This window comes from Rhinatrema bivittatum, chromosome 3 (genome assembly GCF_901001135.1).
Source record: "Rhinatrema bivittatum chromosome 3, aRhiBiv1.1, whole genome shotgun sequence".
NCBI lineage: Eukaryota > Metazoa > Chordata > Amphibia > Gymnophiona > Rhinatrematidae > Rhinatrema > Rhinatrema bivittatum.
The window spans coordinates 35121732-35141611 of NC_042617.1; the positions used below are offsets into that span (position 1 = coordinate 35121732).

General features: G+C 43.9%; 1 protein-coding gene across 1 annotated transcript in view; it reads left to right on the forward strand.

Annotated features, from left to right (window-relative positions):
* NVL (nuclear VCP like) overlaps positions 1 to 19880 on the forward strand; it is a 239096-nt gene that overhangs the window by 208210 nt on the left and 11006 nt on the right. Inside the window, 1 exon segment of the mRNA XM_029593097.1 lies at positions 5991 to 6060. Coding sequence (XP_029448957.1) covers positions 5991 to 6060 — 70 coding nt within the window.

The following is a 19880-nucleotide window of genomic DNA, read 5'->3' on the forward strand; positions in this document are numbered from 1 at the left end:
GGGGAGCTGGTGCCTCAGCTTTTCACTGCATTGCTCCCTGGCCCAGCTCATAAACCATCTATGCTATCATCGATCTTAGTCCTGGAAATCAAAATTGTCTGGACAAGCAGCTGCTGCACCCACATCAACAAGGAAACACTTTACTTCCTCTACCGTATCAAAGAAAACCTGCTAGAAACCTTCTTACAGCCACCTCAGGAGCTGGTCGTAATCTTAGGACCGTTTCCAGGGAAGCAGGAGCAATCCTGGAGGACGTTCACGGTTAACTCGGAAGTGCCATGTGGCTGTAACAGCAGTGGCCCACTGGCTGGTAAGTGGATTTTCTTTCTCTTGCATGTACAGGAGTCTGCCGTGGCGGGGCTAAGTGCGTTATATGATTTAGGAGAAGGCTTTGGTTTTAGAAAGTGGAGCTGCATGCTGGATAATTTATTAGCAGTCAGGCTCAACTGTGCTCATGAAGAATGGATCACGTGCTGTGCCGATTGTGTTTGGTTTATGACATTAAATACGGCTCAGATGTGTGAAACTCAAAGCTGTCTGAGCATAGAAACAGCCACAGGGTCACGCACGTGCAACAGACAGTCCTTGGGCCATTAGAAAGGTCAATTTTTTTGCTGGCAAAATGAAGGCAGATTTATTGTCGAGCCAATAGCCTGCCTTTTTTGACTGAGAAACCTTGCTTTTACAGCTGTCTTGTCTTGAGTATGACCTTCCAGGAGCAGAGCTAAAAGATCTGCTTCTCTTGCCACTAACAAATACATAGTAGGCCACTAAGTGCCTTGTGTGGTTCCGTTGCCGTTGGATGTTCTTGGTATCAGGGCTGCTGCTTATCCAAAGCAAGATCCCCTCACACTGGAAAAGGAGCCTTGCTCATTTTGTGGGGATGTTTTTCTATAAATTGCTCACATCCCTTGTGTGATCGCTGGAGAAAAGTCCTTCTGACTGGCCGGAGTAAAGGCCATGGCAGAGGTTTTTGCTGTTCCTAAATTAACTTGCCTTGGGATCAGATTTAGAAAGGTGAGTAAGCAAACTCTATATCCGATGTCCAAATGTTTGCAGCTTTTGGGAACACAATATTTAGCGCTAATCAGAAAAGTATCCATCCCAAATTTACCCAAATAACTTTATCTGGCTAAGTGCCGCTGAATATCCGAGTAACGTTACTGGGTGATTTTCATGTTCACCTGTCCGCTAAATATCAGCTTCTATATTTTATTCTTTTTTTGGGGAGAGGAGGGGTACAAGGAGGTTTCTTATTTTGCTTTGGTCTTTGCCATTTCCCTCCCTTTCCCCAGCCTTTTTCCCTCCTCCTCTTTTCGTCCTCTGTCTGGCCTTGTGGCCCCGGGCTGTGGCTGGGCTGCGCTCGGGCCTGGGCTGGCTCCAGTGATGGCAGCTCCACTTTAGCCCAGGAAATATTTTAGATGCCTGAGGTTTTTTACCCTTCTGTCTGAAATCTGAATCTTTGAGTGGCGTAATGTTCAGCTGAAATCAAATATACAGTAAATCCATAATGGGGGTCTTTCACTGATTAAAACTGCTTGCTTCTGCTTTTAGCAATTTCATGATAGTAATAGATGCCTGTATGTGACTTTTTGCTCTACTTGAGGGATTTGAAGGTACAAGGGCAAATTAGTTTTGCCACAGGCTTGCATTAGACACCTCTCTGAGGCCCCAGTGCTGTAAGGTGCATCAGGCTGTGCACACAAGGAGTTTAGCAAACAGAGCAATGTACACAAATATGAGTAAAACCGTGCCCATAAACTAGTGCTTCTCCACGGAAAGCCCATGTGAATTGCAGCATTAGCTATTTCTCCCCAGTGATGAGGTGCGTATATTTTTTTTAATGCAGGAAATGTATCTCCTGGCCAGAGGGAAGTTTCTGGGGCTAGCATTGGTCTGTGGGTCCTGAACCTGGAACTTGTGCTTAAATTGTGGATTATATGCCGAGAACTGGTGCTTTGTGTACAAATTGTGTTTTATGCGCAAAAACTATTTTGTGCCATTTGCGCATTTTTTTCTGTTCACTAAAAGGTTCATTTTAAAAGACACGTGCAGGCGTCCATGTACGCCCGGTTCCCAGCGCGTGCACGTGGACACGCCGATTTTATAACATGCAAAAAGATCAGGTAATATGTAAATTATATAAGATGCTCAACAAACAGATCCAAATACACTCCGAAGGTGTGGGAAAAAGCATTAGTGTAAATGAATTTGGTAACAGTTAAAAAGGTAAATCTTTATTAATATTTGTTCAACAAAAAATAAAATGCCAAGAACACCTTAGCCCTACTAAAATTATGATATCAAAACACCCACACGTGTTTCTATGTGTATTCTTAGGTTTACCAGTCAGATATGAGAATTTCCCTCTTGAAACGCTAATTAAGATATAACTATTCACATTCCAAGTTTATGTAGCATGCAATGTTAATACAATAGTTAGCTTAAAGGTATAAATGTAAACATTACAGATGTTCATCTGTCAACAAGCGATTACAATATGTAGTAAATGCCAAATCTTATCAGACGTATGCCAACACGATGTTGTTAAAATATAATTAACATAAACCTGTGTATATAGACTATACACATGTTCATACATCTTGACGATTTCACATAAGAATGATGTTCTCATTGGGAGTGTTTTAGTAACTTTTCATAACAGAATATCTCGGTTTTTTTCCATATCCCTTTGACAGATTTTTTGGGTGTCCGATACGTCAGGGGCATTTGACATCATACCCAGGAGGAACACCATTCTTTCCTAGCGTGTAGCCAGAATGACTCAGGACCAGTGGGTTATGGGCTCCCCTGCTGGCAGATGGAGACAGAGTCAGGTTTCAAAGCTGACGTCACCTTAGATATACCCCTGCAGTGATCTCAGCCATTCAGTATTTCTCCGTCTCCTAGTAGATATGGACGTGCCATCCCCTCACCAGCATTGGTGATTAGCGGGATTGCGGTACTCGTTAGAAGAGGAAAATTTACCTTTAAATTGGAGAGAGCTCGCGCTCCTGACTCTTGAATTTACTGCTTCCAGTGGAGAAAACAATAGATATATATATATACACACACATATACATTGATTGCATAAAAAAGAAGTGCACTTTTCTTATGACCGGACAATTTAGATGCCCGTGTTGAGCGCCTGTTGCAGTTGTGGATGCCCGATGCAGTAAACTTTTGAGCGCCGGAGATGCCCAGTTCTACCTTAGAGCACTCTTTTTCTTTTACTCTGCCCTGATTTTCCTCTCATTTAAATACTGCATCGGGCGCCCAGAGGATGTGGCTGCGTACGTGTTGGAACGGGCGCTCAATATCAGCGCCCGTTTTATTGCATCGGCCCCATTGTGTGTGAGTAAAGACAATGTGAAGTTCAGGTCACTTTTTTCACCCGCATCTTACTACATCCAGGCCTGATTTGGCAACCTGCCAGCTTGCGCTCCTGAGCTAACTTTTTTTTTTTTACTCAGTTCCTGCTGTAACTGTGCCCAGCCGGTGTGAAGGCTAACATGACATTTCTCGAAAGTGTCAAGTCTTGCTAAAGGAGGTGGAGTGTGACTCTGTAAATTCCAAGAAACTAGAAGGTGACTTTGTATAACCGATAAAGCTTGGATAAACCTCCTTTAGCTTGTCAAAATTTGTAAAGGCTGGTGGAGATTTTCTTTTAACTTCAGCATGGAGTAGCTAGTCCTGGGAGTGCACAATTTGCACAGAATTCCCCCCCCCCCCCCCGGGCAGAAAATAGCAGAGGAGACCCTGGCATGCTGCGCTCCGTGGCGAAGATGAAGGCCCTGGCGCCCTGATCGCGGTGAAATGGAAGGCCCCCGTGTGCCGCGAACTGAGTGTGCTTCGCTCCTGGCGAAAAAGGAAGGCCCCAGTGAGAGAGAATATGTGTAAGAACATAAGAAATTGCCATGCTGGGTCAGACCAAGGGTCCATCAAGCCCAGCATCCTGTTTCCAACAGAGGCCAAAACCAGGCCACAAGAACCTGGCAAGTACCCAAACACCAAGAAGATCCCATGCTACTGATGCAATTATTAGCAGTGGCTATTCCCTAAGTAAACTTGATTAATAGCCGTTAATGGACTTCTCTTCCAAGAACTTATCCAAACCTTTTTTGAACACGGCTACAGTGTGTGTGTGAGGGGCGAGGGGAGGGTGAGAGAGAGCATGGGAGGTAAGAGAGTGGGGGGAGCGGGGATGCTTGAGTGTGGGTTTCAGAGAGAGTGAGCCTATCTGAGGAGATTGTGAAGGAGTGTGTATGTGTGTGAGAGATTAGAAGCTTGTGAATGAAAAAGGGATTTGTGTGTATGTGAGGGTGCTGGCCTGTGTGAAGGGATTGTGTATGTGTGAGACAGAGCCTGTGTGAAGGGTGCGTGAGAGAGAGACATAGGTAGCCTGTGTGAGGATGTATGTGTGAGAGAGAAAGGGAGCTTGGTGGGTGTGCATGCAAGAGAGAGGGCCCTGTATGAGGGGATGTGTGTGTACAAGAGAGTGAGAGAGCCTGTATGAGGGTGTGTGTATGTGTATTAGAGAGAGGGAGCATGTGTGAGAGAGAGGGAGGGACGGAGGGAGCCTGTGTGAGGGGCAGAACTGAGAACATTGTTCAGAGTAGTTAAATCACAAGCAGATTGTGATAAATTGCAGGAAGACCTCGTGAGACTGGAAAATTGGGCATCGAAATGGCAGATGAAATTTAATGTGGATAAGTGCAAGGTGATGCATATAGGGAAAAATAACCCATGCCATAGTTACACAATATTAGGTTCCATATTAGGTGCTACCACCCAAGAAAGAGATCTAGGCGTCATAGTGGATAACACATTGAAATCGTCGGTTTAGTGTGCTGCGGCAGTCAAAAAAGCAAACAGAATGTTGGGAATTATTAGAAAGGGAATGGTGAATAAAACAGAAAATGTCATAATGTCTCTGTATCGCTCTGTGGTGAGACCGCACCTTGAATACTGTGTATAATTCTGGTCGTCTCATCTCAAAAAATATATAATTGCGATGGAGAAGGTACAGAGAAGGGCTACCAAAATGATAAGGGGAATGGAACAGCTCCCCTATGAGGAAAGACTAAAGAGGTTAGGACTTTTCAGCTTGGAGAAGAGACGGCTGAGGGGGGATATGATAGAGATGTTTAAAATCATGAGAGGTCTAGAACGGGTTGATGTGAATCTGTTATTTACTCTTCCGGATAGTAGAAAGACTAGGGGGCACTCCATGAAGTTAGCATGGGGCACATTTAAAACTAATCGGAGAAAGTTCTTTTTCACTCAACGCACAATTAAACTCTGGAATTTGTTGCCAGAGGATGTGGTTAGTGCAGTTAGTGTAGCTGGGTTTAAAAAAGGATTGGATAAGTTCTTGGAGGAGAAGTCCATTACCTGCTATTAAGTTCACTTAGAGAATAGCCATTGCCATTAGCAATGGTTACATGGAATAGACTTAGTTTTTGGGTACTTGCCAGGTTCTTATGGCCTGGATTGGCCACTGTTGGAAACAGGATGCTGGGCTTGAAGGACCCTTGGTCTGACCCAGTATGGCATGTTCTTATGTTTTTAGGGTCAAACTCTGGGACTGGCAATAGAGTGGAAGGGGTTGAGCCTAGAGGTGGAGGGGAGAGATATTGGCAGGTGGAGGAGTTGGGGCCTGAGAGGGCAAAGTGACCAGGGGAGTAGGGAGAGTGAGTGGAAGGGACACTTACAGTGAATTTCTAGGGAAATTCTGCTCAAAATATTTAAAATTCTGCATCTTAAGTAATAACTTTTTTCTGTATTAATTTAAAATGTAATTACTTAAAGACTCTTGTAAATTATGTTTTTTTGACCAATATGGAGTTTGCAGAATTTTGCAGAATTTTACATTTTTTTTGTGCAGAATTCCCCCAGGAGAAACTCCCCTTTGCTGGCTTCCCTGCTGGGCTCCATTAATACCTGCAGAACTAGTCAAAGTCTGATTCTCTTTTTCATTGCCTTAACAGGAGAAATCAGGATTAGTCAAAAACACTTTGAAGAAGCTTTTAAGAAAGTGAAACCATCCGTGTCAAAAAAGGTAAGACATATGTAACTAAAATGTTAAAATAGGCTGGATCCCATTTCAGGAGGCACAGTCATGCTGAAGAGAAAGAATCGCACTGAAAGATGACTTGGAGGCAGAGGTTTGAGGAAGGGGGATGTAAGCAACTTGAGATCAGCACTGCTGAAGTCCCTGTGGCTGGCTTTGGTCAGGCAGAAGAGATAACCTTTAGCCAAGAAGATAATCTGTGAACCCTTAGTCACAGCTACAAAGCCAGATTGGGAGGGAGAAGGGACTCGTGGCATTAAAAGCCCGGAGCTGAATGCTGATTGTTTGGTTCCTCTGGATCCTGTTCAGTCTTCCACAAGGACAGAGATTAGGACACCTTATCAGCACTTAATCATTTTACTGTTTTATTATTTTGAAATACCAAGCGACTGCTCCCCAGGATCCCCCCCAGCTCTGGAGAAAGCCAAGGCAGCAAGAGCGTTACAAATGACCTCATGCTGTGTGTAGATGATATTGGACGACAGTGGCTGTGATGTCACCCTGCATGAACCAATCCCAGTCCTGTGAGATAATCTGCGACCCTGTCGGGTTTTAAAAAAACCCTCAGGAGAGCAGCTTAAAGGATTTCGTAAATTACTTAAAAGAATGCCGTACCCTCTCTGTAGTGTGCGAATTTGAAAAGTACCCGCAACCAGCAGTAATGTTCACGCTTGCTGTTTGTTTATTATTGAAGCCAAGCTAATCCCCTGGAGTGAAGTAGCCCAGTGGTTGGAGCAGCGGAAGCCAAGGTTCAGATCCCACTGCCGCTCCTTGTGCCCGTGGGCAAGTCACTTCTCCCTCCACTGCCACAGATACAAAGCCCTCTAGGAAGAGGGAAATCCCACAGTACCTGAGTGTAATATAAAGGTAAAATATAAATAAAATTAGTAAACAGATGTGGCACTTTACCCTCATTTGCCTCAGGTATACATTTAGGGGCCCATTTACTAAGCATTTTTTCTCATAGACTCAGGCGAAAAGCCTTAGTAAATCAGGCCCTTAGATTGTGGAAAATCCCTTAAAGGGACTTAGCCAAGAGGCTCCTTGGCCTGGCTTTGTACACTTTGTTTATACCGATTTAAAAGCTTTGAAGAAATATTTGTTCTAAAGGAAAAGACGACAATTGGCTTACTTCCTTATTTTATGACCTGATCGTGCGCACATGGACAATACATTGCCAGCAGCAGCAACAAAAGATACGAGGGCTCTGAATGATGCAGCAACGGCACTCGCCTTATAAACGATAACAAGAGTCTGTATACCATGCTCTACATGAATCTGCATCAAAAGTCATTAATTCCCAAGAATCTTATACATAATTCCGTCTAATTGATACCTATGCATAAATGTATGGTTTTCCTAAGAAGTTACCATTAACTTTTCAGAGTAAACAACTCTAACTGCCTCCATATCTGGTTAGGTGTTTGCTACTAAAGATTATATAAATAGATACCATATTTTTAACTCCATAAGATGCACTTATTTTGTCCCCAAAAGTGAGGGAAAATGTCTGTGCATCTTATGGAGCGAATATTAAAAAAAAAAATGTAATTAACTACAAACCCCCCTCCCCCCCCCCCCAAGACTTGCCAAACGTCCCTGGTGGTCCAGTGGGGGTCCTGGGAGCAATCTCCCCCTCTCGAGTATTCGGCTGCCAGTAATCAAAATGGCGCCAGTGGCCCTTTGCCCTTACTATGTGACGGGGGCTACCGGTGCCATTGGTAGGAGCAATGGACGGCCGGCGCCATCAGCTGTTACCAGCTAGGCCTAAAGAACACAGTCTCAAACCTTATGAGAGCAGTTAGCATGACCTAAGTACAGATTTCAAGCCTGACATCCAGAAACTCGCCACAGCCCTTCATGGAGAGGGAAATACTTACAGTGCCGAAATGTTACTCCGCTTTAAAGTACCAGAAAACTCAAATTCATCACTAGCTCTCCTAAACTCCCGGGAGAGTCACAATTACCTGACATGCACTGGATCCAGTGGATCTAAGCTTTGATGTTGCAGACATCTCACACACTGCTTGAATTACTCGCTAGACATACGCAGTGCAGGACAGACACCCAAGAGAGATGGTCCCCGCTCCAGAGAGCTTACTTACATTCTAGTCAAGATACGTAGGGGAGGTACTGAAGTGAGTGGATTCCATGGCTGATCCTAAGGGTTGGGCAGCAGCTCGGTGATTCCCAGTTAATGACTTGTAGGCAATACTGGGACGGTCTTGGTATGTGCTGTGTATGTACCTGCGAAATCCTGACATGCAAGCATAGAGGGCCCAGCTTTCTTTTTAAGGCAGAGTATAAAGTTGGAACAGAAAGCGAGGAGGTCCGGAACAGAAAGAGAGAAAAATACTTTAATAAAAAAATTAGAATTACCTTTTGAGCTGGAAGCAAAGTGTCGGGTTCCCACCTCCAGATACTGACAGACATGGAGCAGGGCTGAGGGGTGCCCCAGTTTGGGACTAGGGCAGTCAGGAGTCTGGCAGGTGGCACGCAGGAAGAGTCGCGAGCTCGAGTAGCAAGCTGGACTTAGGGGCCGGAAGCTGGAGTCAGTAACAAGTTCGCAGTGAAAGCAGGCCTGGAACAGAAGCTTAACTTGCAGGTAGGACCCTTCGTTTTCACTTTAAACTGATTTTCACCCATAAATTCCCGGACTTTTCCAAAGATGACAATGGGTTTAAACTGATCTTCGCCCTAATTTTACGGTGAATAAAAAGGCGCTTCAGAGCTGCAAGATGCAGTGCTTCAAGACCTGCTGCATTTCAAGTCCCACTCCCTACCAGTGCTGCCCATGCCGTGTTTCAGGTCCCACCAGCTGTTTGAAGCAGTCCTTGCCCACCAGAAGCCCCTGTTAATATTTTATTGTCCTGGCTTCTGTCAACCAAAATAAACTCTGATATTTACCTGGAAAAATGCCATTTTTTTTTCTTGTTTTTGTTCTTGTCATCATAAACCCTGATAAATTCCCTGGTAAAATAAAGAACAATAAAAAAAAAAACAAAAAAAAACCCAACCCAAAAATGAAGGTCCCTCCTTACAGGCCAGGAACTGGAATCCAGAGTAAGTTGCACTTTCAGGCAGTAGCAGGTTCTGTAGCCAGAGGCAGGTCAGCCTTCAGCTTCCTGCAAACAGCGGCCCCTTCGAGCTGAGCCCTGGCCAGTCCCTGTTGCCTGGGGGTGAGTCAAACTTCTTTCCTACCACTTGTGCTCGGCTGGCCTAGATGACACCAGTTCAAGCCCCCACTGGGGGTCTTTTCGTGACCAGCAGTTTTTCAGGGGTGTACAAAGAAGCCTGCTCTAATGAGGTCACACAAAGACAGCTTGCACTGTGTACATGGATTAATCATAGCTAATTCATTAAGTAAATTAGCAATACAGTGACATTTCTATTAATTTCTTGCTTCTGCACAGTACCATGCTCTATGCGAACCATGAAGTGTCACTGCAGTCCCACTGCCCATTTCTACACAGTGCTAAATTCACAACCCAGCCACGTGGCCTGATTTGTGCACAGCACTACATACCCACCACATCTGCACAGCCCATCCGCCTGTGTCCTCTACTTTCAGCGCTAAATATTCACCACCTCCACGCAGCCCACCCGTCTCCTGCTGTACTCGCAGTGCTAAATACCCACCACCTCCACACAGCCCGCCCGCCTGTCTCCTGCTGTACTCGCAGTGCTAAATACCCACCATCTCCGCACCGCCCACCCGCCTGTCTCCTGCTGTACTCGCAGTGCTAAATATCCACCACCTCCACACAGCCCACCCGCCTGTCTCCTGCTGCATTCGCAGTGCTAAATACCCACCACCTCCACACAGCCCACCCGCCTGTCTCCTGCTGTACTCGCAGTGCTAAATACCCACCACCTCCGCCCAGCCCACCCGCCTGTCTCCTGCTGTACTCGCAGTGCTAAATACCCACCACCTCCGTCCAGCCCATCCGCATGTGTCCTCTACTTTCAGTGCTAAATACCCACCACCTCCACGCAGCCCACCCGCCTGTCTCCCGCTGTACTCGCAGTGCTAAATACCCACCACCTCCGCACAGCCCACCCGCCTGTCTCCCGCTGTACTCGCAGTGCTAAATACCCACCACCTCCACACAGCCCACCAACCTGTCGCCTGCTGTACTCGCAGTGCAAAATACCCAACATCTCTGCACAGCCTACCCGCTGAACTAGTCACGGTGGGAAGTTGTATATGGGTTTCTTTGGTTATGTGATAAGCTTTCAGCAATTAAAGATGGAAGTGATGAAGCTATTCAATAGGAGTTTCAGTATCTTAGTGATGGTGGCTTTAGGAAGCCGTGCAATGCGTTACCTGAAATCACTCATAAAATTCTCAAGCTTGCCTCTTTTACTGTGCAGAGTCCTATGTCTGCATCCCATTAGAACTAATCATGTGACATTAAAGGCACTCAGGATCTGGTCACGTTTTCTCATGTGTCAGAGAGCTGGTACATTTCTTCTGACATGATCGTCCTTCCCAGAAGGACTCTGTCCTAAACCCTCTCGCCTCTGTAAAGAATATGGATCCTGATCCCAATGAGTCATGGAGAGTTGCAGAGATATCCATATAGAATTCCGTAGGCTGTATACAGACCCGAAGACCATGAGCACTTGTTCTCCTTCCTGTTGATGCCCATCAGGAGCGATACAGTACAACACAGGCACATTTACTTTTTCCAGGAATGTGCATTGTAGCAGCTTGCTCAGGCCACACCTGAGTATTTCATACCCACACCAGTCAGCCTTGTAGTCAGTGTTGCTGTTTGAAGAAGATAGAAGGTTTACATTGCAGTTCATTTTTTTATAAAGGTTTTAAACAGTTTTATTGAAACAGGTTAGAGAATATATAAATCAGCACAGACAAAAACCAAAAGCAAATTAAAGCAGAGAGTAAACCGTAACAAGCCAACTCATAACCCCCCTCCCCAAAATGAAAAACAAAACCCCAAAACTATCACTGCATAGCATCCTAGACAGATCCCAATAAAGTCCAAAATAGTACGCATTATAAAAGAACACTGCAGAAATATAAGGAATTGTGTGGAGAAACTGAGGCCAACCAGCACTCTTAGGACCATCCCCTTCTTACTTACCAAGATTTTACTGATTATCAGGATAAATGCCTCTGATTTGCTTCATTAACCTATACCATAAATATTGAAACCATAAGGACAAGGAAGGTTTCGGAGAGTTCCAGTGTGCAGCATTAAGGCGTCTCGCTCATGCCAACATATGAGTAACTAATGTCGAATGGTTAGCAGAATCCACACCAAGAACAGATAAGTTTTATATCCTAGTAACACACTGTGGCTGGATCCAAGGGATTTTTCACCTTCGCTATCTGGTGAATCCACGACATAACTTCAGACCAAAATATTTTAATAACAGGATATTTCTGTCGGACATAAAGAAAAGTGCCTCTCCCCCCAATAAGAAATAATCACTTGTAAACCCCATTTTAAACAATTTCACTGGGGTGTAATACCAGCGGCAACAAATTTTGGACCCATTCTCCTGAATAGAAGCATTGATGGAATTCCCTTTGTGCAGCCACATGTCTGTCCATCCTTCCTTACATTCAGGGGCAGATTTTAAAAGCCCTATGCGCGCCGAGCCTATTTTGCATAGGCCCAGCGATGCGAGCATGTCCCAGGGCTTGAAAAAAGGGGTGGGGACAGGGTGGGGGCATGGCCAGAGGCCTCCGTAGGGCGCTAGGCCAGGGGATCGTGTGCCAGCAACCTATGCCTGCCTGGTGGCGGGCGCAACTTGTAAAATAAAGGTTGGGGGGGTTTAGGGAGGGCTGGGGGGCGGGTTAGGGAGGGGGGGTGGAAGGAAAGTTGCCTCAGAGGCCGCTCTGATTTCGGAGCAGCCTCGGAGGGAACAGGGAAAACCATCGGGGCTCCCCTAGGGCTCGGCGCGCACAAGGTGTGCTAGTGTGAACCCCCTTGCGCGCGCCAACCCCGGATTTTATAACCTGCACTTTTTCTCTCTTTCCATGGGCATCCAGTGTTTGTCAGGATACTTATTCAGCCAATATACAGCAGTCTTTCAATGTAGTAGCCCAGTAATACCCTCTAAAATCTGGTCGTGCAATACCAACCGTATCTTTCTGCCTAGTCAAAAGCTGGAACCAGCTCTGGTCTTTTTACCTTGCCATATAAACTCAGTAATCACATTTTTTAGTTTCTAAAAAAAAAAAAAATCTAGTGGGGACCTGAATAGGCAACATTTCAAATAAAAATATAAAGCGAGGTAACGCATTCATTTTTATGGAAGTCAGGAAATGTGAAGGGGAGCCCAGAACTGTAAATCCTTCTTCACTTTCTCAAGCAACGGTAACTAGTTCAACTCTAAAAAGCTCTCCAATTAATTTGAGACTACTCTTAAAAGGGGTAGTCCTCTTCCAATCTGTTCTGTGTGTCGAGCCAACCAAAATTCCAAGAATCTCTGTTTTAAACTCATCCACCTTATAACCCAAAATCCTGCCAAAAGCTTCAATAGCTTCTAAGACAACCTTCAACGTCTGAACTGGCTTTTAGACATAGAAAAGCCATGCCATCTGCAAACAATGTTATACAACGCACAATTAAACTCTGGAATTTGTTGCCAGAGGATGTGGTTAGTGTAGTTAGTGTAGCTGGGTTTAAAAAAGCATTGGATAAGTTCTTGGAGGAGAAGTCCAATACCTGCTATTAATTGAGTTGACTTAGAAAATCGCCACTGCTATTACTAGCAATGGTAACATGGAACAGACTTAGTGTTTGGGTACTTGCCAGGTTCTTATGGCCTGGATTGGCCACTGTTGGAAATAGGATGCTGGGCTTGATGGACCCTTGGTCTGACCCAGTATGGCATGTTCTTAGTTGTCACTACCCGTCAGCTCCAGTATTACCCCAAAAAAACAGAATGCTGCCTAATCCAGGCACCGACAGGTTCCATGATAAGAGGAAAGAGGCAACTTTGCCTTGTGCCCCTAAGTAGTGGAAACCTCTGGAACAGCATTCCATTCACCTTAAGTTGAGCCTCAGGATTCTGATTGAGACATTAAATCCATTTTAAAAAGTTATCTCCAAAGCCTGACTTGAGAAGAGATGAGCACAGATAAGGCCACTCCACCCGGTCAAATGCTTTCTCAGCATCCAAGGATATTAATAATGTTCCATCCCGGAGAGCGTAAGGAGTAAGACCTGAGACAGTTCTCTCCATTTGGCCAGCTGTACGAGTCCCAGGGGCGAGAGTTTGCTTTCCCCGACGGCAATCTCCAGCTGAGGAGAATCGTGACGTCGAAGGGCGGACCCAGAGGCGGAACCCGGAAGAGCCCCACTTAAGCGGGACGCTTTGCGGCTCGCCGCTAAAGCCGCGCGTACTTAAGGGGCACGCGGCTTAGCCCGGCTTCCCCTGGATTCGTCAGAATTTGTCAGTAACATCTCTCTGACTGGATTGATTCATCTTAAAAGGTACTTTTAAAGAAAATAATTTTCTCTCAGCACCTCCTGTATGTTATTCTGTTGCATATGTGGAAACTGCAACAGACTGAGCAAAAGCGGTTATCTCTAGTCTTAAGTTGAAAATGAAATCATAGGATTAAATTATGCCTCACTCCCATTGCCTTCACCGAGTCAGCAAGAGATTAGCCGTTTTATGCTCTCTCCTGCTTTAAAGAATGTGGCTACCAAGGAATCTGATGTGCTAGGCTGTCAGGGAGGACAGCCTGAGCCTAAGTCCGAACACCGGAGTACCACCGGCACAGAGACTGTGTGAGAGAAGCCCTGAGGAAGTTTCAGTAGGGGTCATCATTACTAGTCCAGAAGCGGGAATATCTGAAACCCGCAATAATGGACTAGTAGGAGAAGGAGCTATAAGTACCACTCGTCTAACTCCAGGAAGTGGTGAGAAGGAACTGGAGTTATTAAATCCCTTAGGTGGGAATGCTGACCATCTAACCCATGGTATAATATCAGGACCTCTCACTCGTCCTGAAGTGGTAACACTGGACATTTTGTGGGATATGATGGCTGGAATGTTATCTAATATTAAGGGGTTGGAAGGTAAAGTAGATGCGTTAAGTGCTGGGAATCAACAGGAAGTATTTCACATTCAGGAACAAATTAAGGAATCTGCTGATAGAATAAAGGGGCTTGAAGATTGTCAGAAGAAAAATCAGGAATTTCATGCAGCTGTTGTCAAAGATAGGGAAATTCTTACTAGAAGAATAGAATCTCTCGAGAATAATGCCAAACATTATAATTTAAGATTTCTAAATTTCCCCAGAATAATTGGGGAAATACCTTTAATTGCATTGTATCGGAATATTTTTCAATGGTGATGAATTGCTGTTTCCTACCTAAACCTAGGAATATGAATAATAGATCGGAAATGATGTTTCAAGGTGATCTCACTAATTTTCTAGAGAACTCTAGCTCTCAAGTTATCGAATGGGGTACCTTGTTGGTAAATTTCTCCTCTATTAATGATATTAATCAAATAAAGAAGAAATACTTCAATAAATATCCAGTTAAATTACTTGGGAAAATCAGTGAAAATATTCCCAGACCTAGCAATATCTACACAAATAAGGCAGAAAGCCTTTCTGGCTTTTCGCCGAGAAATAATTTCCATGGGTTTTTCATTTACATTGCGTTTTTCTTGTAAGTGTCTGATAAAAAAAAAACAAGAGCATATATACATTTCCTTTATACCCGAACAGTTAAAAGATTTTTTAGAACAAAGGAAACTTCCATCTTCATCCCCAGTGTCTAGTCAGTAATTATAGAAGGGAAAGCAGGTTCTATGTGGAAAGCCCTTGTTGTAATACATTATGAGTAATTTGTTTTCTTATACCATTATGCAATCCGCTCTCATTTGGGTTTTGATATGTTTAAATGGTATTGGCATTAATGTTTTCTTTTAAGTATTTCTTGGAAAAAAATGTATTTTATTTTCTTCAGGTTAGATACCAAACCATGTTATTCTGAATGCAAACTAATTGAATATGTTTCTTTATTTCTCATTTTCAAATATACAATTAAAAAAAAAAGTTTCATTTCCCCCCCCCCCCCCCCCCCCCCACCACGCCTGGCATTAAATCCAGAGCGCACCTAACATTATCTGCCCCTCGCCTCCCTTCTATAAAACCAGTCTGATCCCTATTAACTAGCAAAGGGAGCAAATGTTCAATCCTACTTGCCAAGATCTTATTGTAATTTAACAGCAAGGTTGATCTGTAAGAGCGACATTCAACGGGATCTTTACCTGCCTTATGTATAACCGATATAGAAACCAAAATGGACAAACGTGCCAAAGAAGCCCTCACCCCATTAAGACATGCAGCTAGTCTGGGAGCAAGAGAATCTGAGAGAGGCTTACAACGTAATAGAAAAGCCATCTTCACCTGGACTCTTATCCATACTCGGAGCATTAATCACATTCTTAACTTCCTGTACAGTAATTAAGACCTCAGAACCCGCAGCCACCTCTCCTGATGATTCAGGCAGAACCCAAGCTCAGTGATTTCCTCACCACTAGCTGCCAACTCAGAGATATGCAAACGCATAATATTCCCTAAACACCTCATATATTTTCCTGCCATCAGAAGAAATCTCACCAGGAGGAATCCTGATAACTTTTATCAAGCTAGAATGAATGGACATGTTCAACTTACACACCAACAATTTATCGGCCTCATTCCCTTTATTGTAGAACTAGCCGTTAAGCCCGTAACAACGGGCTACATTAAAAAAAAAATTTCGGTCCATTTCCTTCCCCCTCCCCCTCACTCTCCTCCCTCCAACCTCATTCTCCCCTCACCCTCTATTCTCCCCTCCCCCCTCCCCTCAGTCACGCCCCCCCCCCCCCCCCCGGATGGCACAAACAGAAGATCTCCGGGGGAGATCCTTCCCTCCCGCGCGCACGCGCTGCTACTGAGCCTTGCCGCCGCTGCTCCTCGCCTCCGCTGCCGCTGCTCCTCGCCACCGCCCCTCGCCTCCGCTACCGCTGCCCCTCGCCACCGCCCGTCGCCTCCGCTACCCCTGCTCCTCGCCTCCGCTGCTCCTCGCCTCCGCTACCGTTGCTCCTTGCATCCGCTGCCGCTGCTCCTCGCCGCCGCTCCTCCCAGCGCCATTTTTGTTATGGGCAAGCTCTGGCCGACGTGCTCACCCGCGCATGCACGGTAGAGCTGCTCTCTACAGCGCATTTGCGGCATGTCGGTCAAGCTTCGTTTATTAGGTTGATGGTTGCTTGACCTGTCTTACCAGGAAATGCAAAAATAACCTGAAAAGGGTACAAAAAAAGAAAGCAGAAAAAGGGTTTTATCGCAGGAGGCAAGAGAAAAATGGTTTAGACAGCCATTTTAGGTCTGGTGCTCTGTCTCCCCCATAGCAGCTGCTCTAAAATGCTGAGTACGATACAATCAGTCAGGTTGCAGGAATCTGACAAATGATGATACAGGTACAATCTACTGTATAGAAAATGTAAAAACCAAAATTAAACCACTTAGACCTGCCATCTTAACCGAGCCCTTCTGAATTAGCTGTTGTCTGGTTAAATAAGGAATTGGAAATGTCCACCGATAGAATTTCAGCCTACAGTGAGGGAGTGTCCAGCATTCTGTGGTGTCGCTTGTCATTTGAGTGGTGGTTAAGTCACAGCAGTAAGAGTCAAACTGGCTCCAAGCCAGGCACAGCACAGAGGATGAGATCAGTTGAGAGGGTGAAGAAAAGAAACCCATTAAATATTAAGCTAGTGGTTCTAGGATTTCTGGTTTCACATAAGAACATGCCATACTGGGTCAGACCAAAGGTCCATCAAAGCCCAGCATCCTGTCTCCAACAGTGGCCAATCCAGGTTACAAGTACCTGGCAAGTATCCAAACATTAAATACATCCCATACTACTAATACCAGTAACAGCAGTGGCTATTCCCTAAGTAAACTTGATTAATAGCAGTTATTGGACCTCTCCTCCAAGAACTTATCCAATCCTTTTTTAAACCCAGCGACACTAACTGAACTAACCACATCCTCTGGCAGCAAATTCCAGAGCTTAATTGTTTTGAGTGAAAAAGAATTTTCTCTGATTAGTTTTAAATGTTCTACTTGCTAACTTCATGGAGTGCGCCCTAGTCCTTCTATTATCCGAAAAAGTAAATATCCGATTCACATTTACCCGTTCTACACCTCTCATGATTTTAAAGACCTCTATCATATCCTCTCTGTCAGCTCTTTTCCAAGCTGAACAACCCTAACCTCTTTAGTCTTTCCTCATAGGGGAGCTGTTCCATCCCCTTTATCATTTTGGTTGCCCTTCTCTGTACCTTCTCCATCACAATTATTTCTTTTTTCCAATGCGGCGACCAGAATTGTACACAGTATTCAAGATGCGGTCTCACCATGGGGTGATACAGAGGCATTATGACATTTTCCGTTTATTTACCATTCCCTTTTGACTGCCGCAGCACACTGAGCCAACAATTTCAAAGTATTATCCACTATGACGCCTAGATCTTTTTCCTGGGTGGTAGCTGTTAATATGGAACCTAACATCATGTAACTACAGCATAGGTTATTTTTCCCTATATGTATCACCTTTCACTTGTTCACAATAAATTTCATCTGCCATTTGGCTGCCCAATCTTCCAGTCTCACAAGGTCTTCCTGCAATTTATCACAGTCTGCTTGTGATTTAACTACTCTGAATAATTTTGTATCATCTACAGATTTGATTATCTCACTCTTCATATTCCTTTCTAGATCATTTATAAATATATTGAAAAGCACTGGTCCAAGTACATATCCCTGAGGCACTCCACTGTTTATCCTTTTCCTCTGAGAAAATTGACCATTTAATCCTACTCTCTGTTTCCTGTCTTTTAACCAGTTTGTAATCCACATGACTTTTTAGTTTTCTTGGAAGCCTCTCATGAGGAAATTTGTCAAACTCCTAAAAATCCAAATACACTTTATCTATTGGTTCACCTTTAGCCACATGTTTATTAACCCCTTCAAAAAAATGAAGCAGATTTGTGAGGCAAGACTTCCCTTGGGTAAATCCATGTTGACTGTGTTCCATTAAACAGTCTGGATTTTGATCTTTAGAATAGTTTCCACTATTTTTCCTGCACTGAAGTCAGGCCTCTAGTTTCCTGGATCACCACTAGAGCCCTTTTTAAATATTGGGGTTACATTGGCCACCCTCCAGTCTTCAGGTACATTGGATGATTTTAATGATAGGTTGCAAATTTTAACTAATAGATCTGAAATTTCATTTTTGAGTTCCTGGGGTGTATACCATCCGGTCCAGATGATTTCCTACTGTTTAGTTTGTCAATCTGGCCTACTACATCTTTCAGGTTCACAGTGATTTGGTTCAGCTCATTTGACTCCTCACCTTTGAAAACCATCTCTGGAACTGGTATCTCTCTAACATCCTCATTAGTAAACACAAAAGCAAAGAATTAATTTAGTCTTTCTGCAATGGCATTAGCTTCCTTAAGAGCCCCTTTAACCCCTCTGTCATGTAACGATCCAACTGACTTCCTCACAGGTTTCTTGGTTTGGATATATTTTTTAAAGTTTTTATTATGAGTTTTTGCCTCTACGGCCAACTTCATTCAAATTCTTTCTTAACCTGCCTTATCAGTGTTTTACACTTAACTTGACAATGCTTATGCTTTTTCCTATTTTCTTCAGATGGATCCTTCTTCCATTTTTAGAAGGATGTTTTTTGACTAAAATAGCCTCTTTTACCTCACCTTTTAACCATGCCAGTAATTGTTTTGCCTTCCTTCCACCTTTCTTAATGCTTGGAATAATCTGGACTGCGTTTCTAAGCTTGTATTTTTAAACTATGTCCTCGCCTGTTGTATACTTTTAACCTTTGCAACTGCACCTTTCTTTTTTTTTCTAACTATTTTCTTCGTTTTATCAGTTTCTCTTTTGAAAATTTAGTGTTAGAGCTGTGGATTTACATATTGTCCCCCCTTCCAGTCATTAGTTCATATTTGTTCATGTTATGATCACTATTGCCACCATAGTTACCTCTCTCACCAAATCCTGGGTTTCACTAGGAATTAAATCTAAAATAGCTCCCTCTCTCATTGGTTCCTGAACCAATTGCTCCATGAAGCAGTCATTTATTGCATCCAGGAACTTTGTCTCTAGCATGTCCTGATGTTACATTTACCCAGTCAATATTGGGGTAATTGAAATCAAAAAGAACAACAAGTGCAGATCAATTTCTTGGATCCAAATGTTTATTTAGTATGAACAAGTTCAAATGGCAACTCCACTGTCAAATTTATTGTATTATTCCAATCGCAAGTAGGGGTCCCCCAACACGGACCCCGTGTTTCGCCCACTGGCTGCGTCGGGAGGGACAGCACCATATAATCAATGTTCTGAAATAATAAAGTTCAAACATTTAACATGGATCCCAAAGAACAAAGGGTACATACTGGCACGAACTTAAATAATATTAAAGCATACAACATACCTTGAAGGAGTTCAACATCAGGGTAACAGGGAGTGCAACTAAGGTATAACACAACCGGCATTTTAAACGCCAAACCACATTTTGGCGCGAGTGCAATCAGCCAATCAAAGTCCAAGAATTGAAATCACCCATTATTACTGCACTGCCAAATTGGTTAGCTTCCCTGATCTCTCTTAGTATTTCATCATCTGTCTGATCATTTTGGCTAGGTGGACGGTAGATACTCCTATCACAATACTCTTACCCAACAATCATGGGATTTCTACCCATATAGATTCTACTGAGCATTTAGTCTCTTGTATGAT